We start from the raw sequence: 27334 nt of genomic DNA, 5'->3' as shown, positions 1-27334 counted from the left end.
CTTCTCACTGCAAAACAAGGGCTTCTGGCTGTGCTGCTGTGGGACAGACGGAAACCCACTTCCCACCCCGCTCCGGCCGGCACCAGGATGGACACAACGGCTGACTCCATACACCAGCAGGACAGGTAACGAACACCGTGGGACCGTGATGAGAAATCATCTGCTCAGCCCAAGCACCGGCCCTGGCCTCCGTGCAGCTAGGCTGTATGGGACCAGCCACACGCCCTGCCGCAAGAGGAAACAGATGCCACCGCCCCAGCGCCGGCATTTCCTGGTGCTGCCACCGGGGGTGAGAGATTTGCAGGTAGCAAAGGCTGAGGACTGCATCCTCCCCTGCGGCTATTTCACTTTAAAAGTGGAAGCAGCATGCAAAGGAGGGAAGTGGGCCCCTGCGTATCGCCAGCGGCCCCACTCACTGCCGGTCGAGAGCAGAGGGTTTGCTCAGCTCAGCTGCCAGAACAGAGGTCCCGACTCGAAAAATCTCTAACTGCTCCAAAGAGTGGTCTCCTCTCTCCCAGCTCTGCCTGTTTGCCTCAGCCCTGACTCGCAGGTCCCAGCCTCCCCCCCGGGAAAGGGCTCAGGATCCAGGACATCGGCGAGGGAGGGGCTGCTGCCTGGTCACACAGCGAGTAAGAGCAGCTCATGCCCTGGCCCTGGCCCGCACAGGATAGGGAAAAATAAATGCACCAGCATTTAAGAAAAAGTCATGGATGCCCATGGCACAGACTCCCCCTTCCCCAGGGGACACAGATCAAACAGAAACGGCCGTAGAAACCAGCGCAAATTTTATTGTTAAAATACAACCACAGAAATCTTGAATGTTACTGAGTGCCCCTAGCAGGAGTCACGGGCCGAGACACAAGTAACAGGGGTTTAAAAAAAAAAAAGAGAGACAACGGCACACACGAGGGAAGGGAGAGCCTCACCGCAGCCCAGCCATACACACGCGCACCCCTACGCGCACGCATCAGTGTCAGCCCACACAGAGCACAGGTCCAGCGGGCGTCCCCAGGGCCCCCTCGCCCCCTCCGGCCACGCGCCGCAGGGCGGCAGTCCCCGCAGGGCAGGACAGTTATTTGGCAGCCAGCAGCTGTTTTCGCTGTTGCTCTAGAAGGGCTTCCAGGTGGTCAGCTCTCTTCACCGCCACCTGGAAGAGACCACGGGGAGAGCGGAGAGAGTGAAGTTGTGTCCCAGGAGCAGAGCTGCAGCTGCTCGGGGCAGGACAGGCACCCAGAGCAGGAGGGGCCTGTGCCACCCACCGCCCCGCTCACTTACTTCATACTGCTTCCGAAGGCTGTTCACACTCTCTTCCTTCTTCACAATGGCTGTCTTCACCCTGAGCAGACAGACAAAAAGAGGCTGAGTCCTTTGTCCCTGATGCCCAGGCCCCAAACACTAGCCTCACCCCTTGCCACAGGGTGGGAATTTTAGCAAGGCTAAAGGCAGCCCGAGGAGCTGCAGCCCCTCACTTCTCCCCACAGCATCGTCCCACCCCAGGAAACACTGCACAAAGCCAAAGAACAGTTTAGGGTGCCTCCATTCACTGGTGAGCATTATGTAGTTTGGATCAAGGAATCTATAGTAAGAAGGGGACATTAACTTGATGAGACTTAATTAACAGGACAACAAGGAAATTGCTTCTAGTTTCTTCCCATTTCACAAACCCATGGTTCCTGCGCCATAGCTGTAACCCTCTCCCCACAGCTCTTGGGGCACCAAGATTTCATCTCTGGACCTCAACCTTTGCCAGGCTGTATGCAATGGATGGAAGGAGACGGGAGACCCTTGTTATCTTGGGCTCAGGGTACGAGCCTGGTTCCTGGAGCGAGTGGGAATCGCTCAGCTGGCTCTGGGGAAGACAGCGAGCTCCGTTCGCTCATACAAAAGCAGCTCATTACAGCTACTACTGAACAGCTCTGTACACAGATGCCACAGAGACGGGTCTGTACTATGCTAAAGCAGTTATTACAGCACTCAGTACCCACGCAGAAAGAGCTCTTGCAAGAGATGTGCTTCCAGTTCGGATTCTTGTTTCATTTGCAAAATCCCTCCCCCACAGGCAGACTCAGGAGAAAGAGAGGAAGCATTAAATCAGCTGCCTGATCTGACGGTCAGCCCAGTTCACAGCACCGTCTCCTCACTCATCACCAGACAGAGTCAGGCCTTTGCAGCACAGCCTCACGCACAGTGTCAGGGCTCTGCACGCAAGCACTGCGCTTGCTTCCTGCGAACCAGGTCCTCAGGGTGCTGTGAAGCCAACGGTCTGGGGCACTGGAGCATTTCTCGGGATGCTACAATCCACCTCCTGTTTCTGAGAGCAGCTGTCACAGCTGCACTCAACCTCCACGGCTGTGCAAGCAGCCAGCCAAGCCCCAACCCAGCAGCGGGTTGCTCCCTCCTCCACTCTCTGTGGTCCTGGGGAGGGGAATCAGTTGTCTGGCCTCTTTGGAGCAGCAAATCTGCAGAGCAAGATGCCGAGGCTGTGACCGAATGTATCGTGGCATTATCCACAGCAGAGCTTTCCAGGAGCAGACTGTGAACCTGGACTGTTCACAGTGCTCTTGGCACAGCAAGGAGCAGTACATGTAGTTGCACACCACTGTCCTCTCCTGGCAGGAGCCATCACAGTGCTCCAGCTGCACACTTGAACACCCCTGTCCTCCAGGCATGTAAGGGAGCAGCCCTGGGGACAGGATGCCACAGAACAGGCTAGAAGTCACCACAAAGGCCAGAGGATTCATGGTGGCAAAGCAGGTAGCCAGCTCAGGTGACTCTGCTCCTGTTTTCGCCCTCACGGGACTGGAAACAGTACCTGAGGATGCAACACTGCGGACACATTCTTGCAACAGACCTGGGCCAGCTCTGCATCCACTGCCCCAGCTGTGAGCCCAGCCTGGGGCAGCCCAGCATGAAGTCAAGCCAGGGAGCCTCACCTCCTGTGAACTTCCTCCAGCTCCTCATCCTTCTCCCGCACTACCCTGTCCAGCTCCAGGCGCTGCCGGGCTCTCATCTCTGCCATCTCTGCCTTTAGCTGCTTGTTCTCCTCCTCCGTCCCCACCAGCCTGTCAGCAAACTCCTGGCGGAGCACTTCTGCCAAGCTGCTCCGCTCCTGGGCCAGCTGGTCCCTCACCTATGGCCGGGCAGAGAGGTGAAATCAAGCTGCTGATGGGCACAGAGGGCTGCAAGGGGCTCAGTGCCAGTCAGGGCACAGAGCAGGGAGAGGAGCCAGACCCCCAAACTCTGCTCTCCACTCACCTTCCTTATCTCCTCCACCTCCTGCTCCTTGCGCTTTACCAGGCCCTGCAGATGAAGGCTCTCCCCTTCCAGCTCAGCCAGCCGCCCCTTCAGTTCATTGCAACGTTCCTGCAGCTTCCGCTCAGATCTCTCCAGCTCCCGGAGCTCTGTCTCGTACTTGTCTCGGATCCTCTTAATCCTAAAGCGAGGAAAGAACAGGCAGCCCAGCTCAGCCTAGCGCTGCAGCCACACTGGGACCATTCCCAGCCTCCTCTGCACTGCAGGAGCAACCACAACACAGCAGCAATGATGTGATTTGCCCCATGGGAGGTCCAGGGCTCTTTACGCAGTAAGAGGCTGTCCTTGGCCTGGAGAAGGAAGCAGTGCCTTGTTCAAAGTGCTCTTGTTGCCATTCAGAGGGCCGCAGGCTGCTCTCACCGCGCACAGACAGGCTCCCTGCTCTGCGTGGCTGTCAGCTCTCAGGCTCTGAACATGTGCAGGTTCCTTTCAATCTGTGCTGACCTTCTCCTCACCCTGAGAATGGGCGAGAGGAGCTGGCTGCCAAGGAGACCAGGCTGCAAGAGGGCAGCCACTGGGGTCCCTGGAGGAGAAATCAATGCAAGTTGCTCTGTTCCCGCAAGCAGACCCTTCATGTGTGTGCAAAGCAGTGTGCAAAAGCCAGGTATTGCATCTAGATAAGGCTGGCCACTGCCATATCACGTTCGGCTTTCCTGGGTTTGTGTCACCCTCCCAGGTCTGGAGCAAACAGCGCTGATGAGGCACACGCTTTGCTATTCAGTAGGGGAGGGAATAAACCTTCATCCCTGCCAGCTCTTCCTTTCTGAGCTAACACCACCCTGATCTGCACACTGCAGTGCTCCTGCGCAACACTGCCTGAACCAGCCACGTCCGTGCACAGGTAGGCGAGCACAGAGCAGTTAGTGGGCAGGATAAACGCATAAAGGTAGCCGTGACTTCAGGCCAAATGCAGAAAAGGCCAACACAGAGAAGTGTGAAGAAAACCACCGGGCAGAGGCAATTACAGATCTAGCTAGAAACCAAAGAAGGGAAAGCTGCCTCCCCGGGGGCAGCACGGAGCTCTTCTCACTGCTTGTCATTCTGCTCCCCTATTCCTGTGCTGGGGTGCTCAAACTCCTTGACCTCTGTCAGAGACATGGGGAGCCTGGGGCAGCACAATCCCATCACATGTCCAGAGCTCACCGGACAGATGCACCAAGCCTCAGGGGATGGGGGGGAAGGGAAACGGCCCTCAAGGAGCGAGGGCTTGCGGGTTCAGTCCACCCACTCCCTCCCCACCTGTTCTCTGCCGCCCTCTCGCACTCCTCCTTGGCGGAGGACATGTCGGCCTCCAGGCGCTGGATTACCAACTCGATCTCTTTGTCTCTCTCCTTCCTCACCTCCTCCCTCAGCTCCCGCTCCCGGGAGAGCAGCCAGGCTTCCTGGGGACAGAGACAGAGATGGCAAATGTTGCCTCAAGTCCTCTCTGAGCCCCAAGAGTGACACCTTCAGAGAAGAGCAGCCCTAGCTGTTACCTCCTTCTTCATGTAGTTTGCCTCCCAGGCCTGCTTCTCAATCTCTAGCCGGTCCTTCAGCACCTTCACTTCTGCCTACAGAGAGACAAGCAAGAGTAGCAAATGTTCAGCACCTGCCCAGCTCTGCCAGCCACCGCACCCCACACTTGCTGATGGGAGCAGCCTTCCCTCACGCAGCCCTAGCGGAAGGCACCAAGGCTGCCACCAGGCTGCTCAGCGGTGCCAGCACATGGTAACACAGCCCCACTCCCAGCCCCACGTGTGCAGCTCATGGCTGCAGCAGTGGCGCTGCCTGTGCCCAAGTACAGCAAGCTTGCGCACACCGGCAGCCAGGGCCCAGCAAGGGGACACCCCAGAGGTAAGGGGAAAAAGAGACCTGATGCCGCCTCTCCTGCTCTTCCTTCTCCTTTGCGTATTCCTCCTTCAGCGCCTTGGTGACAGCAGAGCTGTTCGCCTCCAACTGCTGCCTCAGCTCCTCCAGCTCTGCTCTCTGCCTGCCCGCAGACAGATCACAGCTTGTAATGTCCATGGCTGGCCCAACGTCACCGTCCAACCGTTGTTAGAGAATATTGAACTGAAGCTGTCTAGAATTAATTGCTTAGCATAACTTGCTTAGCATTAGTAGCTAAATTTGCTGAAGCCTTAGGCCTCAGGCTGTGAACTTGCTGTGAACTTTTACTTAGATAAGTAAAAGGGGGCCCCAGAGCCGGTTCAAGCTGGAGGGATAAAGAAGTTACACGGACAGCAGGAGTAGCCAACCTTGAAGATAAGCAGCGGCCTGCCTAGAGACAATAAAGGGGCCCAAGGAAGAAGGGGAAGAACCGAGACCTAACTATTACTATTGGTCCAAACTATCGCTTAAGGGGTGGGGAATTTAGATTGTAAGGGTATAATTGCCCAGGGATTTCTTTGTTCGGGGTCCCTCTTCGGAGGCACCCAGCTCGAGCTGTAATTACCACATGTATGTCATTAAATTTTATTTTTCTTCAATCTGACTTCGAACTTCTGCCTCAGCAGGAACCTAGGGTTGGACCCTGTTATGGAGGCCGGCGAGCCTGATTTTCCATAACAGTTTGGCGACCCAGGTGGGACCCTAGGTGACCACCGTCGGGGCCTCTCGTCTCCAAACGATCATCTGGCGCCATCGGGTGAGTTCACCTGGGATCTTTGGCAACGGGAGGCACCGAGAGGGTGAGTCTTAAATTCCTGCCTAAATTCTAAATTCTGGTTTGGTAACAAAGTGCACTGTAAGGGGTACGCGGGCTGATCACCGTAAGGCGTACCAGGTTTTGGGGTGGGTTCGAGTCCCACGCCCAGGTTTGGAGTGGGTTCGAGTCCCACTCCCGGGTTTTGGGGTGGGTTCGAGTCCCACGCCCAGGTTTTGGGGTGGGTTCGAGTCCCACGCCCAGGTTTTGGGGTGGGTTCGAGTCCCACGCCCAGGTTTGGAGTGGGTTCGAGTCCCACGCCCAGGATTGGGGTGGGTTCGAGTCCCACGCCCAGGTTTTGGGGTGGGTTCGAGTCCCACGCCCAGGTTTTGGGGTGGGTTCGAGTCCCACTCCCGGGTTTTGGGGTGGGTTCGAGTCCCACGCCCAGGTTTTGGGGTGGGTTCGAGTCCCGTCTCACTCCGGCCGGAAGGGGGGGAGTGCGCAGCCTGATCAGCGTAAGGTGCACTGCAAGACTAACTTAGAGTTACTGTGACTAGTGTGAGTGTGGATACCGGTACCGTGACTGGTGTGAGTGCGTATGACCTGGGAACCGAAAGGGGCACCCGTCGGCTGACAGAGCCGCCCACTGCGAAGGGACGGGAGTCCTAGCAGTCAAAGACTCAGGTGGTGTGAGTGCAGTTCCCAGAGAGAGAGAGTGAGAGAGAGAAAGAGTGTAATCATGCTGGCTGCAGGGGGTAATGAAAATTTAAATTCTGGTGTTGCTGAGAAAAAAAAAAAAAAAAAAAAAAAAAGGTATATTATAAGGAAGTGTGCTGTCTGATCAGCATAAGACGCACTTTTCAGGAACTCAATATGGGAAATAAGTTCGGCATAGAAAAGGGGACGCCCTTAACCAAAATTCTGCAAAAATAGAGTAAGGTTGATGGTACCAAGAACCTAAGAGGGAAAAAAAAAAAAAAAAAGGAAAAAAGGGGGGGGGATTGATCCAACTATGTCAGGAGGATTGGCCGTTCCTGACAAAGGATGGTAACCCGGCAGAACGATGGCCGCCACAGGGAACCTTTGGTCATCAGGAGTTAACTTTCCTGTGTCACCATTTGCAGGATAGGTTCCCCGGACAAATGGATTATTGGTGTGTATGGGACAGTTGGGCAAAGAAAAATTTTCTCAGAGTATTGAAAGTAGTGCAGCTGCTAAAACGCTTGTGGAAACTGCTCCACCCTATGCACCATCCTCTGCTTCAACTTCTCTATACCCCGCCTTGCCTTCCCCCTCTGCCTTTCAAGCCCCTTTGCATGTCGTTCCTGTGCCAGGAGTGCCCCCGCCAGGTCCGGACGGGGCACCTCGGGTAGCTACAACGCGAATTTACCGACCCTGGGGGCCCCAAGATTTGGTTGTATGGGGTCAACAAACTCCCAGGCTTAGGGAAGATCCAGAGAAAGTGTTACAAATTGTAAGAGGAATACTGCGGGCGTATGATCCTACATGGGGGGATGTGCAAATGCTCCTTGAAGCCTTGTTCACTCCAGATGAAAAACACTCAATTCTGGATGTAAACCATCCTTGGGCAGGAGAGGGGGGTGTTGTGGCTGCCCGAACAGCCTGGCCAATTGTGGACCCCGGGTGGAATTATAATGTAGAGGCAGATTACAGGCAGTTGCAATTAGCCAGACAAGGCTTAGAAGAAGCTATACGGTTAGCAGGACAAAAGACCGCGAATTGGTCTAAAATAAGGGAGTGTCAGCAACAACCTGAGGAACAGCCCTCAGCTTTCCTTTCCAGACTATTTAAACAAATCAGAATGTTTGGAGGGGGGATAGACCCAGAAGCCGAGGCTAAGAGGCCTCTGATAGTTTCCACATTTGTGGATCAAATGGCCTCTGACATTAAAAAGTATTTTTCTAAACATGTTCCTGACTGGCCAGGGAAGTCTATGGATGAAATAGTACGCTTAGCCACATTTGTATATAACGGTCGAGATGAAGAGAAGGTGAAAGAAAAGAGACGACAGAAGAAAGGAAGTGAGTGTGTTAGCGGCTGTGTTAAGAGACGAGTTTAAAGAAACTAGAGGAAGGGGACGAGCAAGGGTCAGAGGAGACAGGCGGAACCAAAGCGAACGTATTGTATGCTTAAGAGTTAATGATTATTGCCATTATTGTGGTGAACAAGGGCACTGGCAGCAGGAATGCCCAGTGAGACCCCGCATGCCTAGGAATAGAAGGGATGGCATGGGACAGCCGAGTACTGGGAATGACACCAGGCAATTCCCAGCCAGTCCACAATGACAGGAGATAGGAGACCCAGAAAACACCGTGGGAATTGGGGTAAATTTATGGGATATAGATTTGGATTTCAGGGGGCAGGTAATGGCAAATATAGCAGGTCAAGAAATTCCCTTCTTAGTGGATACTGTAGCTACCCTTTCTCTTCTGAATTTTGAGCCTAAAGGATGTAAGTCATCAGATAAAATAACAATACAGGGAGTAATGGGAAAAGGCGAACGAACGTTGACTAAGCCCTTGTTGCTCACTATTGGAGGAAAAGGAGTGTGGGGACGTTTCATAATTTCCATGGATTCACCCTTTTGCCTTTTAGGGAGGGATCTCTTACAAGCCCTGGATACCCAGATCTGCTTACAGCCGGAAGGGATGAAATTAATAATAATGGGCTCATGTGTTCTGGCTGAGACACCAGAACCAGAGTCAACTAATCTGCAAATTCCGACAGGTTTAGAATCAGTTCCTGGAAAGTTATGGAGCTCTTCAGGGATTGATGTTGGACTATTGAAATCAACTAGTCCAGTCTCAATCAAAACAAGGGGAGGATTACCTCCCGTGGTTAAACAATACCCTATCCCAAAGGAAGCAGAGAAAAGTATCCAAAAGCAAATTGATCACTATCTAAAACTGGGTATCCTTAGAGTTTGTGAATCCCCATACAACACCCCGATTCTGCCAGTTAAAAAGAATAGGCAGGATTCTAAATGGCGATCCGGAGTATCGGTTTGTACAAGACCTAAGAGTTGTAAACCAAAATGTAATCGCTCCGCATCCAGTAGTTCCTGACCCATCAACTATATTACCACAGATGCTCCACTGGGCAACTTATTTTACTGTGATTGATTTAACAGCAGCCTTTTTTAGTATACCAGTAGCTGAGGACAGCCAAGATCTTTTTGCCTTCACTTGGAAGGGACAACAATTGACTCGGACTAGGCTACTACAGGGATTTACTGGGTCTCTGACTATTTTTTTCACGTATACTTAAAAATGATCTGGCAGATATCAAACTTCCAGGACATTCAGTGTTAATACAGTATGTGGATGATTTGTTATTAGCAAGTAAAGATTACGAGACATGTTTGAAAGACACTATTTCTCTATGTAACGCTCTTGCTGAGAAAGGACATCGAGCATCTCCGTCCAAGCTCCAGCTGTGTCAACAAGAGGTAAAATATTTGGGGTTTATCTTGAAGGAGGGACACAGATTAATTGATCCAGAACGGGTAAAGACAATTCTCAATATACCCCGTCCTATAACAAAAAAGCAATTTAGGGGATTTTTAGGAGCTGTAGGATTTTGTCAGCCATGGATTCCTGGGTTGGGAGAGCTTACCAAACCATTGGTCCAGGCAACAAAAACGGAGGAGACAGAGCCTTTGACCTGGACTCCAGAAAAAGAGAAAGCTTTTACATCTGTAAAAAGGGTGTTGGTCTCAGCCCCGGCTCTAGGACTACCAGATTAGAGTAAGCCATTTGAATTATTTGTTCATGAACGACGGAGTAGCAAGTGGAGTATTCAGTCAAAAACTAGGTCCTCACCGTAGGCCAGTGGCCTATTACTTCACCCAACTAGATGCGGTAATCAAAGGCACTCCAGGATGCATCAGAGCATAGTAGCTACAGCAGCCCTTATTAGAAAAGCACGACCTGAAGTTTTGGGTCACCCAATGACTGTGTATATGCCACAGAAGAAGAAAGAGAATTGGAAAAAGCGTGAAGTGGTTCAAGACGAAAAAGGAATTTGGACTATCAGGGGTAAGCCCATCCTTTCCTTAAGGTATTTACTTTCTACAGATAGGTGATATCATGATCGTGGACATGGAGGAGCATTGACTGTCGCCTCATGTACTCTACAAACCTGGGCAGCTCCTGAGTGCATGTGGTTGCAAAATGCATAACAACAACCTGCCCAACTTGCCAAAAATTTAACGATACTTATCCTAAGATTAACGGAAGAGGCCTCCCACGGGCTTATTTTCCATTCCAGCGTCTACAAATTGACTATGCTGACATGCCAGCAGCAGAAGGATTTAAACATCTTCTTGTGACAGTTGATCAACTAAGCAGATGGGTGGAAGCCTTTCCTACCTGCAAAGCAGATACGGCTGCAGTGATTAAAGCCCTGTTAAAGGAAATTGTCCCTAGGTCTGGAGTCCCAGAAACTGTAGATTCAGGTAGGGGTTCGCACTTTTCAGCAGGAGTTTTAGGGAAATTATATCAAATGCTAGGAATTCATAGAGAATTGTACACACCTTATCATCCCCAGTCTTGAGGACAAACTGAGAGAATGAACAGAACTATTAAAAACAAGTTAGCATGGGTATGTACACAGGCAAGTCTCAAATGGCCTAATGCCTTAAACTTAGTGCTGTGGGAAATTAGAACAACCCCTATACAACAGGTAGGATTATCCCCAGCAGAAGTCTTATTTGGGCATCAATTGGCTACAGGAACTTATATCCCAGCTAAGACCAGCCTGTTGGATGGAGATGAACAGCTAACCCAGTATGTTCTAGGTATGCAAAAAAGGTTTGAAAATCTTAAAATTATATATATATTTATTTGTGAGATAAACACTGTCAAAGCTCAAGACATTTGTCTTGATACTGAACAAAATGTTTGTCATTTTGAAATACATCCTGATGAAACCCCTGAAACTGTACTTGTATATATTGGAAAAGGATGTGTCTGTATGAGAACTCTCTGTAATCTTATATTCATAGATAACATTACTGTAGACACAAGTAATCATTCAAATATTTGTGTTTGTAATTTTTCTAAAGTTATGGGCTGTGACTTTAATTATTCAGCTCCTGTTGTGTCTCATCAATTAATACAATCTAATTATACCTTAAGTCAAGATTTATTACCTACCCCCATCGGAATGAACCTTACATTGGTACAGAAACTACTACAACATGATGACCTGTGTCAACTGTTAAAACGCATCCGAAATAATGGACAAAAAACTCTAATCACTGTTCATCATGATGCAGAAGAGATACTCCATATCTTGGAAAGAGTGAAGAAGAATGGAGAATATCATTGGTGGGAGACTCTTCTGGGATGGTCACCAACTGCAACAGGGATCTATAATCACATGTTGCACCCAGTAATAGTTATGTTAAGTTTGACCATGTTATGCCTATTGCTTACAACCATATTGTATATAAGATTATGGAGAGTGATAGTACGCCTCGAAAGGCTTCGAGAACTCTGCTTAACATATTAGCAGGGATGCTTAATAAAAACAAAGGGAGGACTGTTAGAGAATATTGAACTGAAGCTGTCTAGAATTAATTGCTTAGCATAACTTGCTTAGCATTAGTAGCTAAATTTGCTGAAGCCTTAGGCCTCAGGCTGTGAACTTGCTGTGAACTTTTACTTAGATAAGTAAAAGGGGGCCCCAGAGCCGGTTCAAGCTGGAGGGATAAAGAAGTTACACGGACAGCAGGAGTAGCCAACCTTGAAGATAAGCAGCGGCCTGCCTAGAGACAATAAAGGGGCCCAAGGAAGAAGGGGAAGAACCGAGACCTAACTATTACTATTGGTCCAAACTATCGCTTAAGGGGTGGGGAATTTAGATTGTAAGGGTATAATTGCCCAGGGATTTCTTTGTTCGGGGTCCCTCTTCGGAGGCACCCAGCTCGAGCTGTAATTACCACATGTATGTCATTAAATTTTATTTTTCTTCAATCTGACTTCGAACTTCTGCCTCAGCAGGAACCTAGGGTCGGACCCTGTTATGGAGGCCGGCGAGCCTGATTTTCCATAACACCGTGATCTTCTCAGGCTGCTCCACCTCGGCCCCTCTTGAGCACCACCCCTCTTCCTAAGGGAACCTTGCCTGGGGAAACCAGCCCCACTGCTCTAAGCTCAGGACTGCCCCAAATCCTCAGGCAGCGCGCCCAATGAGAGCTGGCAGCCACCATGCAATACAGCCACACAGACACTGCGCTGGGCCTGCTCCCAGCCCTCTCACCTGGCTGCTTGCTGGCTGAGCCGCTCCTTCTCCTCAGCCACCTCTGCGTAGAGCCGGCATTGCCGCTGCTGCAGCACCTGTTCCTCCTGCTCCAAGTGTTTCTCACACCTGTGGGGGCAGAGAAGCCTCAGGGATCTGCCAGGCTTGGGGCGTTTGTCCGTGGTTCTCAGGATTATGGCAGCACTGAGGTGGTCTGTTTCCTCCCTGCCCCATCCCACCCTCCTTTCCGTGGCTAACCAGGGGCTAGTCTGACCATATAGGACATCCGAGTCCCTGGTTCACTGGCATCTCCCACCTCAGGGCTAGTGGAAGGAGAAGGGGCTGTTTTATGTTGACACTAAATGCTGAACATGTCACAAACCCGCTGTTACGTGGGTGCTGAACACCACCCCCACGTTGTCCAGTCCCAAACTGTGCTCGCTCCTCCTCCTGCAACATACCGCTGCCGGGCCAGCTCCCTCTCCCGCTGGCTCTGCTCCTCCTTCTCACGCTCCAGCAGGTCACGCAGCTCCTCTGCCTGACGGAAATAGCGCTGGGCTGCCCGTTCATCAGATTGCAGCAGTTCTGCCTCATGCAGCATCTTCAGCTTCTTGATGTCCTGCTTGTGTTTGGCGATGAGTTTCTGGATCTCTGGCTCCAGCCCTAGGGCAGCAGGGAAGGACAGTTACCACACAGCCTCGGGGCTGTCTGCATGCAAACACCCAGCATAGATCTCAGGACAGCACAGTTACCCTTGGCCCTAACCAGCTGGTGAGGAGACCATGAACATGTTACCTGAGTAAAGATAAGGCTGGCAAGGAAAGGAGAGAGTGAGCATGTATGCGGTTTCTTGCTCTCCAGCATCTGCCTCTACCACACACAAGGAGCAGAGACTGCCCACACTGAATACCTTCCTGGAGGTATCAGCGCCTTATTACACCAAAGGTCCCTGCCCTGGGAACAGCACAGATACGGTGATACCTACACCCACCCATCTCCCGGCCACAGCTGAGGGCATGTGTCTATACCTTTCACAGTGATTTCTTTGATCTTTTTGGTTTTCTCATCCATCCACTTCTCTCGCCTTATTTTCTCTGTTGCACTCATCAATTCCTTGAGTTTCTTGATCTCCTGTTTGGAAACAAAACAGAAAACTTCAGAGACAAGGAGGGGGAGAAAAACTTGTACTAGCCTGGGAGTTTGGCTGTTGAAAAGGAAGTTGTAGGCAAGAGCAGATGACCTCAGCTGTGCACAGACCATTCAAACAGTCCTGGAACAGTTCAGTGAACTAGCTGTACACTCCCCCAGTGCCACCTTCTCTCTCTTGCATGATTGGGCTGCTGTTGCCCTGCGGAATTTGAGCATGGGAGAAAAGGGCAAAACCCTCAGAAAAGCGCTTGCTGGAAGTGGCTGACAAATGAGAACACCTATTAGAGAGGAGATGGGAACTCCAGGCTGCTCAGGCTGCTCTGACAGCAGATGGTTGCATGCAGAGCAGTCTGTCTGTAGGCTGCTCTGGAGTCATATTTGAAGATGCTTCCTTCTCCAACCTTCCCTTCTCCCTGGCTTATGGTGTGGGTAGAAGGCCCCCAAGGAGGACAGATAAGTGCAGCTTTTCAAGAACACTGCAATATCACCACAGACCAAGTTTCTGCAGTGCCACAAGGCTCTTCAAAGACCCTAAAAGGCTGCACAGCCCAGGCACAACCACAGCTCTCACTTTTTCCTTTGCATTTACCTCTCCAGCCTTCCTCAGGGCTGTGTTTGATTAATCAAGTGAAAAGACTGGTAAAACATTCAGGGCCTGCTGCTCAGAGTGCTCTTCTTCAGGCTTCTCTTTGGCAAAAGTAGGTTGAAGCAATCAGCCACATACTTTTGGGATGGGGTTTCTGTTGATAAAGGCACTGGCCCACGGAAGGCACAGCCTGGCCAGAAGTGGCTCAGTTTTGGGGAGAGGCAGACGATGACAATGTGCACAATGCTGGGGAAACTTCACAGCTTCAAAAAACGAGAAGCATGGCAGGAACATGCAATGGTTGGTTACCTGGCTGCTGGGCAGAGAGGAATGGGGAACATCAGGTGGCCTTCAGCACAGTCTGTGGCACTCTCTTAAGCAAAAAGGGCAGGGAAGAGCAGCAAAATCAGCAGTGGAGGAGAGGGACAGCCCCAAGGCAGTGGCTGAGCCCATCACCTGGGGAGATAGGGTGAAGGTGTTCCTTCACAGCACTGGCCCTCCTGGCAAGCCGGGAGCTCCCATTCCCTCCCCAGACCTAGGGTGAAGGGGCGTATCTCCATCTCAGTACTGCTGCCTGCCGCCTGAGGAGCAGCAGCAGGTCAGCGTGTGAGAGCAGAGGGGCAAGGCACAGAAAGAGCAAAGAACACATTTACCTCACAAAAGGGGCCCAAAGTGCGCCAGACCTGAGGAGAAAGAAAGAAAGAAGGAGAGGGAAAGAGAAAGGGAATCACAGAATCATAGAAGGGAGAGGAGAAGGGAGAGAGAAGAGAGGCAAAACCAAACGGAGGTGTGCACATGAGAAAGCCGGGCTGCGGCAGAGACAGGAGGGGGTTGCAGATGCGTCAAGGGGAGGAGAGCAGGAGGTGCAGCCAAGCAGGGGTCGTTAACACACAGGTGCACCAAGCGCCTGGCAGCGCTGAGAGCAATCGCAGCTCCAGGGCAAGGGCAGAGACAGCTCTGCTCCAGGAGGCTGCTGTGTGGTCAGGGAGATGGCTCCAGCCACAAGGACAGGTCCTGCTGCAGGAGCCCCCATGGGGAAAAACATTACTTGGTGTTCTTCCTCACCATGCGGAGGAAGCAGATGCTGCAACGAGACGCTCAGCAGAGCTGGGAGCCCAACTCACTCCAAGCAGGGTCAGTGAAAGGGCCTCAGAGCAAGCCAGGAGAAGAGGAGATTCTCTCTGCATCACCTCCACAACTCCCAGGCCATTCCTACCATTGCTGCCCTGTTTTGAGTAGGGAGTGAGAGATAAGAGGTACCTCCTCTACTGCACTGAGCCCATTCTCTTTAGTGTGTCTTCACGGGCTGCAGCAGGAAAAACCTCTGTGGGAAGCAATATTGCACTGGCTTCCTCCTCCCAGCTGGACTCAAAACTCAGGTTTAAACAGTAAGGCAAAATGAGTCAAGTGAGTCTTCACTTTGTGTTAGGCTGCATATTAAAACAGGCTCGGACTGGTGCAAACACTGTCTCCACTCCAGACAGTCCTGGACATGAACTGAGCTTCAAGGCTAAGGGTGGACAGGGACTGGGGCAGCAGAGCTAGAATGAGCTCACATGGGAGCTGTGAGCCAGCTGCACTGCCTCTTTCTGCCAGGCTCAGCTCAGTGTCCAGCACAGGGTGAACTGAACTGTCTCCATCTACAGAAGAGGGAGCTCTCTACACGCTCCTGAGGGAAGCCACCAGTCAGCTGCGGATGGACTGAGGAACAGTTCCCACGGAGCAGGCAGCATATCCCAGAGAAGAAGGGCCCCAAGGCATGAATCACACTGCACAGGCTCACTGTAAAAACAACCCTGTGTGTGTTTGGGCACTGGCCACAGCAACAGCACAGTGAAACCCACAAAGGTCTCTTACTGTTATTTAGCTGTAAGATACACCCCATGTTCCTTTATAATCTTGCTCCCATTTGGCTTTGCACATTCCACCTCCAGCGAAGGGGTTTGGTAATAACTCCACATAGAAGAATATGGCCACAGGCACAAATTCTGTGGCATCGGGTTTGTTTCAGCACCTGCTTTTGTCTCTGGCTTAAGTGAAATCCCCCATGTCACCTCCCTGACTGGGGAGAGCTCCCTCCACAGCAGGACGTGGAGGAAGGCTCTTCCCAAGCAGTGCCCTTGGGAGCTGACACTGGCTCTTGGACAGTCCCATGCACCTGGCTCTGGGCAGCAAGCCCTCTGGCAGAGGACAGCAGCCTCTTGGGTAGCCAGGGCAAACCTCTGCAGGTAACATGGACTTCTTGCACAAGCGGCACAACTCGCCAGAACAACCGAGCCTCCAAGTGTGAGAGATGATATGGCTCTGGGTAGAGACCACCAGCACGGCCAGCTCCCATATGAACCCGTGGGCTAGAAGACCGCACAGTCCCACTCCTGCCACGGCAGTATCAGGACATGTCTTTTCTTCCTGCACCCCCACCCTCCCCATCCCCTCACCAGCTCATGATGCTCCTGCATCTGGGCGATCTTCTTGCTGTATTTCTGGTCTACTTGTTTCAGCTCAGCTACCACGGCCTCACACTTCTCACTCAGCACCTTCTTATCATCAATGAGCTGGGTAGGGTACAGACAAGGCATCAGACGGCCAGGCAGAGTACGGCCACCTCCGCTGGCCCTTGGCTTCTGGCTTCAGAAGAATCAAAGTTAGGAGGAGAGATTACCTTGTCGATGAAGGTCAGGTGCCGCTGGATAGCGGCCTCATACTGTTCTCTCTGCAGCCTGAGCTGGTGGCTGAGCTCCTTCTCAGTCTGTTTGACGTGCCGAACAGTCAGTTCCCTCTGCTGAGCCTGTTGGATGCAGGGGAGAAATAGAGCCATGAGACATTAGAGGAAGATGTTACACCAGCCCAGGCATCTACACAGGAGATAATTATCAAACCAGGAAAGCACTGTGGGGCCAGAGGGCCAGAACAACCAGGAACAGGAAAAGAGTGCTTGGTCCTGACACATCGTGTCCTAATGTCAGCAGGACAGACCAAACACCCAGGTGACAGAGAAAAGGAGAGTTCAGCCCAGGAAAGGGCATCATGCAGGCCCTGGCTGGGGGCTTCTGGACTGGTCAGGAACCTGCTAAGGAGGGGATTTTGAAGATGATTTTCAAATCAGGCAGGCAGCAATGAGAAAGCCGAGAAGTCCACACCAAACTGGGCTTCTCACAGCAAAGCAGCAGCGAACAACTTTATTAATTCAAAGGACCATGCAGATCTTTCCCACACTAAGAATAACTTAGACTGCTGCACACTCAGGCAGAATACGCCCCTCTGGCTCCTCTGCATTAGATCTGGGAGCACAGCAGTACTTAGCACTGCTGGGGACACAGAAGGCAAGTCCTGCTCACAAAGCTGTCTTCTTGCACTCTAAAGACACTGTTCCAAGAATAATCTGTCAAGGGCTCTTGGCCTTCGCTCCGCAGCAAGCAAGCACATCCGGCTTACACACCAGCGCTGTCTGCAGCAGGCTGACAGCTCGCTTCTTCTCCTCCACTTCCAACTTCAGCCTCATGATGGAGCTGGTGACTTCCGTGGCAACAGCTGATGCCTGCTCCAAGTGAGCCAGCTCCTCTTCAGAGAGGAGTCCCTGTGACACAAAAAATGGAGTAAAAGGAGCTGGGAATCACCTGGAGCCAGGATGAGGAGAGCGCCCCCTTCCCTGCAGGGTCTCACACCGTCTCTCCAATATAAATGGCCTCTCGCTTCAGAACTCACCTCCCGCTGCGTGGCCGAAGCAGCAGATCTGGGTCTCTCCTGTTCAGACTTCTCCATCTCATCCAAGAAGCTGATGATGCTTTGGAGTTTGGCTTCTGAGAGCAGAGCCCCATCCTCAGGGACCCCAGGGGAATGATTCAACTTCCCAAACTTCTCCAAGTTATCAGCAGTCAGGGAATTGGAGTCCGGCTCCTGCTGGGCAGACACAGCAGTTAACAAGGAAGGCAGCCTGCACTACAACAGCCCCCAGAGGAAGGCTCAGAAGAAAAGGTGTTAGTTATTCCCCAGCAGGCACCACTGGAATGCAGTCTTCCCACTGTCCTCCAGTGACCAGTCCTCATCCTCTGTGGTCATGCTCCCTCCCACTGCAGCCCTCGCATAGTTTCACTCCTCCTCATGAAGGCCCAAGCCCCAACTGCACCAAACTCTTCCGCTGCCTTTGCTGGCACTCCTAAAGGCAGTCGATCTGCTGCATTTCTTGGCCTTCTTGCTCTCTGCAACCCAGCAAGCACTGGATGGAGGCAGCCCTTGGAAAGGAGCCTGTTTTCACAAGGCAGCCAGCTCTGTCTAGGGGTGGATGTGACGAGCCTCAGTCCTCTGCTTACCCCATCTATCCAGGCATATTTGTCCTTCTTGAAGAGCTTCGGCTGGGGCAGCAGCTCTGGCTCCTCCTCCAATAGCCTGAGGGTGTCCAGCAGCTCATTGAGAGTGACTTTGGACTGAGCCCTGCTGGCAGCAGTAACCACCATCTCCAGATCCTCTCCACCTGTCTCTCTGGAGCTCATATCCTAGGGGAGAGGAAAATGCACCTTGGAGTAAAAACAATTTGCTAGATATCCTCAGAAGTGAACCCAGGCTCCAAAGCTGCACCAGCAAAACAGCTGGTGCCAGGAGCACCAGGAGGCAAAGCCAGGCCCACCTGCAACTTGTCCTCTGCCCCGTGATCCTGTGAAGGCATGGCGCCGAGGTCTGCAAGGGCGCTTTCTTCTGGCTCTGCAGTAACTGAGTGGAAATTGGCATCTGCAGGAATCAGACTGTTTTCACATGTTTGTAACCACCAGCCCCCTACAGGCAGCTCCCCTCAGGGAGCACTGCCCCTCCATCATCCTCCTTCCCCCTCATGTCAAATACTTCTCCAAAAGCATCAGAAACCTGCAGAAGGGACTCACCAGCATTATTGGCTTTGACGATGCTGTTGGCCGGACTGATGTTCTTTGCAGAAGCAGGTTTGGCAGGCTTTTTCTTTGCGGCCCTTCTGCTCTCCTTTGCCAGTGCAAGCTCTTCTTCTGCCAAGCGCTTTGTGTCAGAAGCCTTTTGGGCCCTTTTCTGTTGCAGCTCCTGTAGGGACAGACAAGCCATCAGCACCCTGCCCTGCACTGCTTTGCAAGTGTTAGCAACGGTTTGGGAGACAGCAACAATCTACGTGCTCAGGTACCAGGACAACCCTATTCAGAGAAAGGGAAAGCAGAGAAACAACAGCTCTCCTCTGTGCTCCTGTGAGCAGACAGGAGGTGGTGACCCAAGGTCCTGCCAGCTCCACATGTGAGCCAGGGCTGTTCATACACCCTTGCACAGTGTCCTTTAGCTTCTCCTTCAAGGGCCTCTCAATAGTCCATGCTGCATCAACAGCTCAAGGGCCAAGCACCATGCGGTGGAGCATGCGCCCAAGTGGATGCAGTGCCCAAGGTGTTGCCTTAGCTGAGTTTCGGGAAGTCAGTTAAGGCACAAGTAGATGTTTGCATGATTTTTGCAGCATTTTAAGAAGTTACCATCCTCCAGCTGCTCACTGCTGTCCCCTTCTGCTAAAACGTGATTCCATTCAGGGCAAAGCAAAATTGGGTTATCTTAAATCTTTTCAGCGCTGTTGCAAGCCAGCGTGCAACTCTCCATACTCTGTCATAGATCCAGCTTCTCATCTGAGCTCCAGCAGTACCAGGCCTTCCCTGCCACAGAGGGCTACAAGAACAGGTTAAAGACTGCAAGGTGCTCAAGTGCTTCCTGGAAACACGACCAACAGGCACAGAACGCAGAGCAGGGCTCAGCCCTCTCCACCAGCCACCCCGGAGGGATCTCGTTCCCAAAGACGGTTCTGTTCCTGGGCCTCTCTCATCCTCAGTCACTCCGAGGAGCTGCAGTTACAGTCTCCCTTTTTCGGCATGATCACCCTTTCCCCAAGAACTAGATCGAAACCAGAACTGTCTTCACAAGCTCTGAAAGAGCTGCCAAGGCTTGGCAGGAACACAAAGGGAAACTGCTCTATGGCACCTCCTTCTCCGTAGGGAACACTCCATTTCCAAGGCTTGCTTAAATTCTGCTTCATGCAAAGCCCTAAAGATGCAGAGAAAAGGCCCTTTCACTGTCTCACAAACAAAGACGGCCAACAGACTGGTCTCAGCCAGGCCACAATGCCCTTGCCTCATCCCTACCTGGATAGCAGCACGTCGGGCCAGGCGCGCTTTCTCTTCTCGGATCTTCCGGCGTTCCTCATCCTTTTTCTCATGCAAATCTAGGATGTTCCCCTCCTCCATCTGCTGCTGCCTTTCCTTCCCGACAGAAGGGACAAAAAAATGTTATCGAGAACTCTCCAGCACCCACCACCTGCAGCAGGGAAGTGGGAAGGGACACATCTCACCTGGAGTCACCCCATATCCAGAAGGCTTTCCACCCTGTCCCCAACCTTCCCCTGCCCTCCCCAACCTTCCCCTCCTTGCAAGTAAAGAGCCCTCAGAAAAGCTCCACTTCAGGGCAGCTTATTTTCTTTAGACATTAAATGCAATTATTAGTCATCTGGGTCTGAAACCACCGAAGAGACAAGGCTTAAAAATAGAACCGCACATACAAGAGCTCTGGTACTTTTTGTTATTTGGATAAATAATTAAATACAAAGAAACACAAATAGCTGCAGATGACACGTCACTTTCTAATGAGCCAATTGTTACCGATTTGCTACAATGAGCTGAGACAGGGTATCCCTCCTTTGGCCACCAGAGTGTCCAAGACAGCAAGAATTCAGCTGGGTTAGCATTGTTACTGCCAACTCTGGCTGTTTGCAGCTAAAGGAAAGGGAACAAATACAACGGAGACATGCAGCACTGACCCCAGCGGCTCATAGCCTGAACACACACCGAAATCAACACTAGCGCTTCCCACCTGCACTGTCAGTCCCTCACTGCAGTGACAGCTACCTGTAATTACCAGGACCTGCTCCAGTTCCCACTACTGTGAGAGGTTGGCTGGATGCAATGCAAAAGTCCCCTTGTCTCTGATGACTCAGTTCTTGGGTGGATGGTCTGGTGACTAAAGGAACTAATTTTCCTCCCTCACTGAGACAAGCAGGACATCTGAGTTTCAAAAGGGCCTAAGCTACAAGCCAGGAGACAGACCTCTCTTTTGGAAGCCAACAGGCGCTCCAGAGCAGCCGCTCCCATCCTGTGCCTTTGTGAGTGGTGTCGGTACCAGCGCTGGATAGTTACAGCTGCGAGGTTCACCTGCTGAATGAACCTGTAAGGAAAGGGGAAGGTCAGCAGGGCCCCAAGGCCCTCCTCAGCCACCAGGGCCCGGCAGGACGATCGCATTCTGCTGCAGGAGGGCAGAGGGACTGCTCACCCTCAGCACTAGGACTTGGGCAGCCCCCCTTACACCCTGACTCAACAAGGCCTTCTCCTGGGCTGATATTTGGGATAGGCGGAACTTGTTCCTTTGACGAGGGAAACTCAAAACAGAGCCAAGGCAGAGGCAGAGTACAGCAACACAACCCTTCAGCAGCCAATGCAGGTGCAGCAAGAGGAGCTGTTCCAGAAGCTAGAGCCCCGCAGGACAGGTACAAACCAGTACCAGCTCCTCTGCTCTCAACCCCCCAGATCACCCCTTAATTTGGCACTGCCCTCCTGTCTCTTCCCATCAGCCATCACACACCAGCTCTGCCTCACCTCTCCGCCTCCTCTTCGGTCACCTCCTTCCTCCGCAGCAGACTGCTGTTGTTGTTGCGGGTCATGATGTTGTTGCTGGAGAAATTCTTCTGAGACTTCATGAAACTGCTGCTTTCACTCTCCTCATTTGAGGTCGCCTTGATAACATTGCTAAGGCAGAAGATGAAGCTACTTGGTACCATTCTGCCCTGTTTTGTGCCACATCTGCACAGTGAACAGGATTGGCCCAACACGGACACAGGGTGAAGCAGCCTCCAAATTCTGCACAAAGCAGGACCTCACCCACTTACTTGAGGGAGCTTGGCGCCTGGTTGGAGCTTTTGGGTGCAGGGCCTTTATCAGTGGTGGAGTAGTTGTTGTGCACCATAGTGGTGACGCAGTTGCCCATTGCGCCCTTGTTGCTCCTTTTGCGGAGAGAAGACAAGGCGTTAGGTCTTGCTCTATCTGAAGGCAAAGGGTAGGGGAGGCCTCACAAGCAATTCACTCACTCCTTAGAGCTTGCTCCTCTGGAGCTGTTACCTGACACACAGGCAGACACCAGACAGGCACAGCTTGAGCAGATGTAACAGAGCCTGCCTTTCAGGCCATTTTAAACACACAGCCTTTGCTCAAGTTTCTCCTAGCCCTGAAGGTTTCAAGTCTTACTTTGTTCCCTTTCCTACAGTTAGAGTGGCCTCGCTCTTCCCACACATCAATCAACCTCCTGTGCAGTTTCCAAACATGTCCTCGCCAGCCCAGCCTCACACAACTGTCATCCGTCTGCCCCATGTTTGACCTGATATTCTGGCAGAAACAGAGCACCAGCACCACCTCCTTTGCCCAGGTATTTTCTCAATTTAATTCCTCCTAACACCAGGCCTACAGGGCTCCCAGTTCAGTACTTCTTCTCCTACCTGTTGTTGGCAGTGAAATTGGCTGCCAGGAGCACAGTGGCTTCTTTTTTCCTCATGCCTGCTGGTGGCTCAAGGGTGCTGGAGCCATGGGTGCCGGATGAGCCAGGGAATGCTCGTGGCTGATCATCCTGCCATGGAGTTAGCAAGCATTAAGCATATGCAAGCATCAAACCAACTTCTTCAAACAACATATTTTTCCTCCACAAGCCAATTTCTCCCTCATACAAAAAAAAACCCCATGTCTATTCCACAGTCCTGCAGCCTCAAGGCATTGCCTGCACCGCTTCCTGCCTCCCTCGCCACACGGCAGGAGCATGGAGGTGAGGGACCAAAAACCCTGGGCCAGACACAAAGACCCATGGTCAAAACAGGCCAGAGCAATGACTTAACATGTTGGCTACTCACATTGTGCCAGCTTTGACTGAAGGATGAGGAAGGACCAGCCTGGTTGTCACAGATGAATTACACCATTCCCATCTTCAGATCCAGGAGAGATCTTTTGCATGACTCACCCACCAAACCAAACCAACTGATCTCTCACGTAAGGAGAGCCGGACCTAGCCCACAGCACCTGTGGAGACCATCCTCCTTACCAAGATGTTCCATGTTGTTTTTTTCTCTGGAGAGGTTTTGCTCAGACTCGCCAGTTTTTTTCTTCCACCGGAACGGCTGTCAAAGAAGGTCAGGAAGTCTCCTGTCTGCTCAGGGCTTTAGCCCAAACCAAAGGAAGGCAAAGAGAAGGGAAGAATACATGTTCGGGAGTTAATATGAGATGCAGACAAATGGCAGCAAGACAGCAATACCGGGATTCTCATTCTGCACACACTGCAGTGCCCCAGCAGACTGTTTGAGCAAGAAGCAAGCTCTGATCCCAAGAGAGCAGTCTGACAATACGCACAGCAGTGGCCTGATAAAGCTGAGACATACCTAGTTCCTGTCTTGAGACACAGGAAGAAAAAGTGCTCTAGAATCATTACATAGTCATGAAATCTGTAAATTATTAGTTTTTACGTAAAGCTTTATACTTCAGCATTACATGTGGAGATAGAATACATTAAATGGATGGGCACAAGACAACAAGAGGGAACTGAAAATCACAATTCAAAGACAGGACCTAGGAAGTCACTGGAGGCAAAAAGAGAACTTTCTTCTCCTAATACTTGATGTTCCCACTCTTAGGAGATCTTGAGATACATCAGCGGTTGCACGACCTCCACACAACCTTCCAGCACAGCAAGGACTGTACCTGGAAGACTGACAACTGCCAGGGCAGCTTTCCCTTCCCCACCTTGGCTATGGTCTGGAGGGTCCATTAGGGGCTGTTTTAAGTGAACAGTCCCATTCCTCAGAATTAATTCGGGTGTCCTTCGTGACAGGGGCTTCCAACCCAAAGAAATACACTCTATTTCCCCAAGTTCTAATCATGTGACCTCCCTGCAAAAAAACAGACCCTGGATTTCCATGGCCAGGTTACAACCCATGATGCACATGACAGAATTTGTTAAAGTACAGTTAAGAAAGGGTCTGTTTTCCTCGCAGGACAAGAGGTGTCAGACAGACCAGTGGGGTTTCGCACAAAGATGGCTGGAGCTGTACCTGAGCGTGCTGTTCACCCGCTGGTTAACTTGGGTGGTGCTATTGGATCTCCGGAGGTTGTTAATTGCACGGGATCCCACATCTTCCTGTGGAGGAGCAAGTTATATTCAGCAGTGATTTCAAAGAGAATCAGGATCAGACAGAGCTGGGATGCTTGGACTAGGCAGGCTCCCTCAGCCGAGTAAGGCATCCTAAAATAGCACTGCTGTTGATACTACCCTTCCACCCCCTTCTCCAGAGCACAGACAAGATGTTTTTGACATTCCTATGGTTGCTAACCTCTCCTTGAGAGAGAGTGGAATGACATCCAGCTCCCTCTTGGGCTCCTGTGTTGCGGCTGAGCAAGCAGGAATACATTCATTTGTTTTAAGTTCCCCAGCAGAGAAGGGCTGTGTTTATTACCTGTCCTGGGAATAAATGCTAAGGAAGACTGCCAAGCCAGCAGGAATTACTCAGCAAAGAGTGCAGAGATTCTCCACTACTGGATTTTTACAGAGCCCAATAAGAACCTGGGGCTCATTCACTCTGCTGAAAAAACACTCAAAGTTCCCATTTTGCAAGGTACCGAGAATCCTCAACTCCTGCTGACCTCAGCAGGAACAGAGGGTGCTCATCAAAGCACAGGATTGGGCTTGAAAGCACTGCAGTATCTGGCAGAAGATTTCAGAAACTCAAGAGAGTTTCCAAAGGAAAATCAGGAAAAGGAGGTGAAGAGCAAAGAGAGAACAGAGACATGTGAAGCTGGCTGCTTTCACTGCTTGCCCTGTCTACATAAGAAGGGCTGAGAAGAGACCTAATGAGCAGGTGACAATCAAGGCTTTTACTGTGTAGCATAAAAAGAGAACACAGCACTGCAGCACCCAAACACTGCAGGTCTACGTAGCACCTGGACCAGTCTAACTCTCCCTTCCCTGGTCCGGCTGCTCTCCAGTGAATGTGCAGCAGTGTCATGCGCTCCACGGGGGAGCACAAGGCCTCCTTAGCAGCACCTCCCTCCCCAGACTGCACTTCAAAGCTCGGCTGGCAGAATCAGTGCATTGGGGAAAGCGCACCCAAAGTTAGACACTCAGCAGCCAACAGAGTAAAAGTGTGTCAAAATATGTCATACACCTGCCTATGCACACACGCCTCCCCACCCCACCTGGGGGGAGAGTCGGGAAGAAGGGCTTCTCCTCCCCAAGACTCACCAGAGCATTCCTCTTCGGTTTGCCGTCGGCGATGACCGAGACGGAGCGTGCCATGTGCTTGGCGGGAGACGCGCTGCTTGGGCGCCGCGTGACCTGCACAGGGAGGCCTGTCAGGCTCAAGTCCATGCTGTCGGAACTGACACCTTGGAACGAGGAACTGCTACGGGTGCTCTTCATTTTCAAGTCAAAAAAAGGGGAGGCCCTGGGAATGCAGTGGACAAGGTGAAGTGAAGACACAAAGAAGGATGCATCCAGCTTTGTATGGTAAGAAAACAAATCATTCTGCTCCCAGCTTTCTCCCACAAGCCCAAACACAGAGCCTTAACACTCGCTGGCTGGCCTCTCACCCAGCCCAGGCTTCCCACTCCAAGTGCCTTCAAAACACGCATGCTGACCTCTGCAGACGAGGTCCAAGATTTCATCCCCAGTGGGCCCTGTTTTCAAAGGAGACAAAGCACCTTCCTCCAGATTTCCATGTGCTTAATAACCCTGAAAATACAACCTGGAATATCTTTAGCTGAACTCCCTACAACTACAGCACCTGAAACCACCAGGCATTTTCTTAATATTTGACCTAGTTAATTCCCAGCCACACCAAGTACAGCTGCCCCATTTCACAGACCGGGAAGCTAATGCTCATTTCATCAGACCAGACTGTTTCCAGGCAGGTGACTCATGAAGAGAAGAAAAGCCCCATTCCTCATGTCAGCCTCTTTCACTGGCAACGGATCGTGGCTAGAAGAGGATCGTGTGAGCCCAGAGCAGCCATATCCACTAAGACCAAAGGTTCTCCTCACCCACTACCCCGTCTTGGGCAACGATGACGAGGAAGTGTAAGAAACGGGGCAACTAAAAGAGAGATCTTTCCTCCAGGATCTGCTCCCAGTTTCTGGCAAGAAGCTGTTTAGAAACTTCTGACAAACCCCTCAGTAAGCAATGCATGAAGGCCATGCCCTCTCCAAGAACATAAGCAGAGGTCCAGCTCATGGACGGCCCTTTCTCACTCAGGAGGCAGCAATTTCTTAGTTTTGCCCTTGCTTTCTCTCCCATCACAGAGTTCAGACCCAGAAGCTGTTGCTGGCTCTGTCTCCACCTCTCCAGTCCCCAGGCAATTGCACAACGACTCTACGACATTGCTTTATTTCTTTAAATAGTAATAACCTACCTAAACAGTACCTAAAACGAACAGACATTTTCCCCTCTCCTCCAACGATTTGATTTCATCCTACACACACCGCTAAGCTGTAAAAGACATTCGCAATGCCTTTGGCTCCTGAAACCAGCGTAAACAAAAGGCTCTCTATGGAAACCACCAAGCTTACGCCACGAAAACAGGTCCTAACCTCAGCTAGCGCTTGGCTTGGGAGCGGGTAGATCACAGACATGCTTTTTCTTCTGCAGCCTATGGGTGCAAAAGCCAGGGAACGCGTCCAAACAACGCACTGCCCAGTCCTCCAGCATCTGAACACCGCCGAACAGAGCCGGCAAAGCAAGACGAGAGCTTTTTTCTGCTAGGATAAGGAGCAGCGAAGTCTTAAAAGTTTCCTCTGCTGAGCTGAGCCATCACTTTGCGGCACACAAAGGAAACCGAGCGCTCTTATCTCTACGTCCTCGCTCCATCCCTGTCGCACTGCTCTTTTTAAGGCGTTCACGAAAAGCAGGCCCCAGCCCCGCAGCGAAGCCTGCTGCCCCAGCACACGGGTCGGGGCTGCTCCGGCCACAGTCCCAAGCCGGCAGCAAGCGCCACGGGGCAGGGTCTGCTCCGAACCCCACACCCCCCCCAAAAAAATCCATCCCAGCCGCCCCATCTCCCCAGGCAGGGACCAAGGGGCCAGCACCCCCGTCCCAGCCAGGGACACTTGCATGCAGGGCGCAAGCGGGAGAGACGGGGCTGGCCAGGGGGCCCCGAAGGAGGCGGGGGGGGGGGGGTCCTTACCTACCTGGACCTCCTGCGGCTGCGGCGCTACGGGCAGCCCCGGGGAAGGGGCGACCGGGACACCGGGGGATGCAACACCCCCACCCCCGCCCCCGGTGTCGTGTCGTGTCGTGTCGTGTCGTGACCCTCCTCGGCTCCGTCCACACAGAGGGGCCCG

At 51.9% G+C, this 27334-nt stretch overlaps 1 protein-coding gene and 1 long non-coding RNA gene across 7 annotated transcripts; one reads left to right on the top strand and one right to left on the bottom strand.

Annotated features, from left to right (window-relative positions):
• Window positions 1-768: 768 nt before the first annotated feature.
• Window positions 769-27284, bottom strand: CEP131 (centrosomal protein 131). 6 transcript variants are annotated; one of them, XM_067308413.1, is made up of 27 exons: window positions 27182-27284; window positions 25242-25443; window positions 24055-24140; window positions 23052-23166; window positions 22459-22586; window positions 21856-21969; window positions 21566-21715; window positions 21020-21137; window positions 20063-20179; window positions 18806-18974; window positions 18556-18656; window positions 18242-18424; window positions 17637-17828; window positions 17371-17508; window positions 16594-16719; window positions 16370-16486; window positions 13225-13327; window positions 12658-12859; window positions 12218-12325; window positions 12017-12082; window positions 5164-5344; window positions 4788-4862; window positions 4552-4694; window positions 3256-3433; window positions 2934-3130; window positions 1276-1336; window positions 769-1147 (listed from the first exon to the last, which is right to left on the bottom strand). In XM_067308413.1, exons 2-27 carry the CDS (start codon window positions 25416-25418, stop codon window positions 1073-1075), a joined length of 3420 nt encoding a protein of 1139 aa, XP_067164514.1. In that variant the 5' UTR covers window positions 25419-25443; window positions 27182-27284; the 3' UTR covers window positions 769-1072. The 6 variants fall into 6 exon arrangements, with proteins under 6 accessions (XP_067164514.1, XP_067164516.1, XP_067164515.1 ...); XM_067308415.1 differs by having other exon boundaries at window positions 18556-18638; XM_067308414.1 differs by lacking the exon at window positions 27182-27284 and adding an exon at window positions 26585-26944.
• LOC136993684 (uncharacterized) lies at window positions 5307-11931 on the top strand. The gene is made up of 2 exons (XR_010886084.1): window positions 5307-6104; window positions 6166-11931. It is a non-coding gene; the product is annotated as an uncharacterized lncRNA (long non-coding RNA).
• Window positions 27285-27334: the final 50 nt, after the last annotated feature.

The sequence above is a fragment of the Apteryx mantelli genome, chromosome 19 (genome assembly GCF_036417845.1).
Source record: "Apteryx mantelli isolate bAptMan1 chromosome 19, bAptMan1.hap1, whole genome shotgun sequence".
Classification (NCBI taxonomy): Eukaryota; Metazoa; Chordata; class Aves; order Apterygiformes; family Apterygidae; genus Apteryx; species Apteryx mantelli.
Note: the sequence above shows the minus strand (reverse complement) of the source record. Positions and strands in the feature narration are given on the sequence as shown.

Bases quoted from the DNA above. Each gene is read 5' to 3' on its own strand.
- CEP131 (XM_067308413.1), bottom strand. From the start codon at position 25,418: ATGAAGAGCACCCGTAGCAGTTCCTCGTTCCAAGGTGTCAGTTCCGAC. The intron at 24,141-25,241 runs GTGAGTCTTGGG...GCTCCTCCACAG, and splicing joins AACCGAAGAGGAATGCTCTG to GAAGATGTGGGATCCCGTGC. The intron at 3,131-3,255 runs GTGAGTGGAGAG...GCCCGGCCATAG, and splicing joins AGGTGGAGGAGATAAGGAAG to GTGAGGGACCAGCTGGCCCA.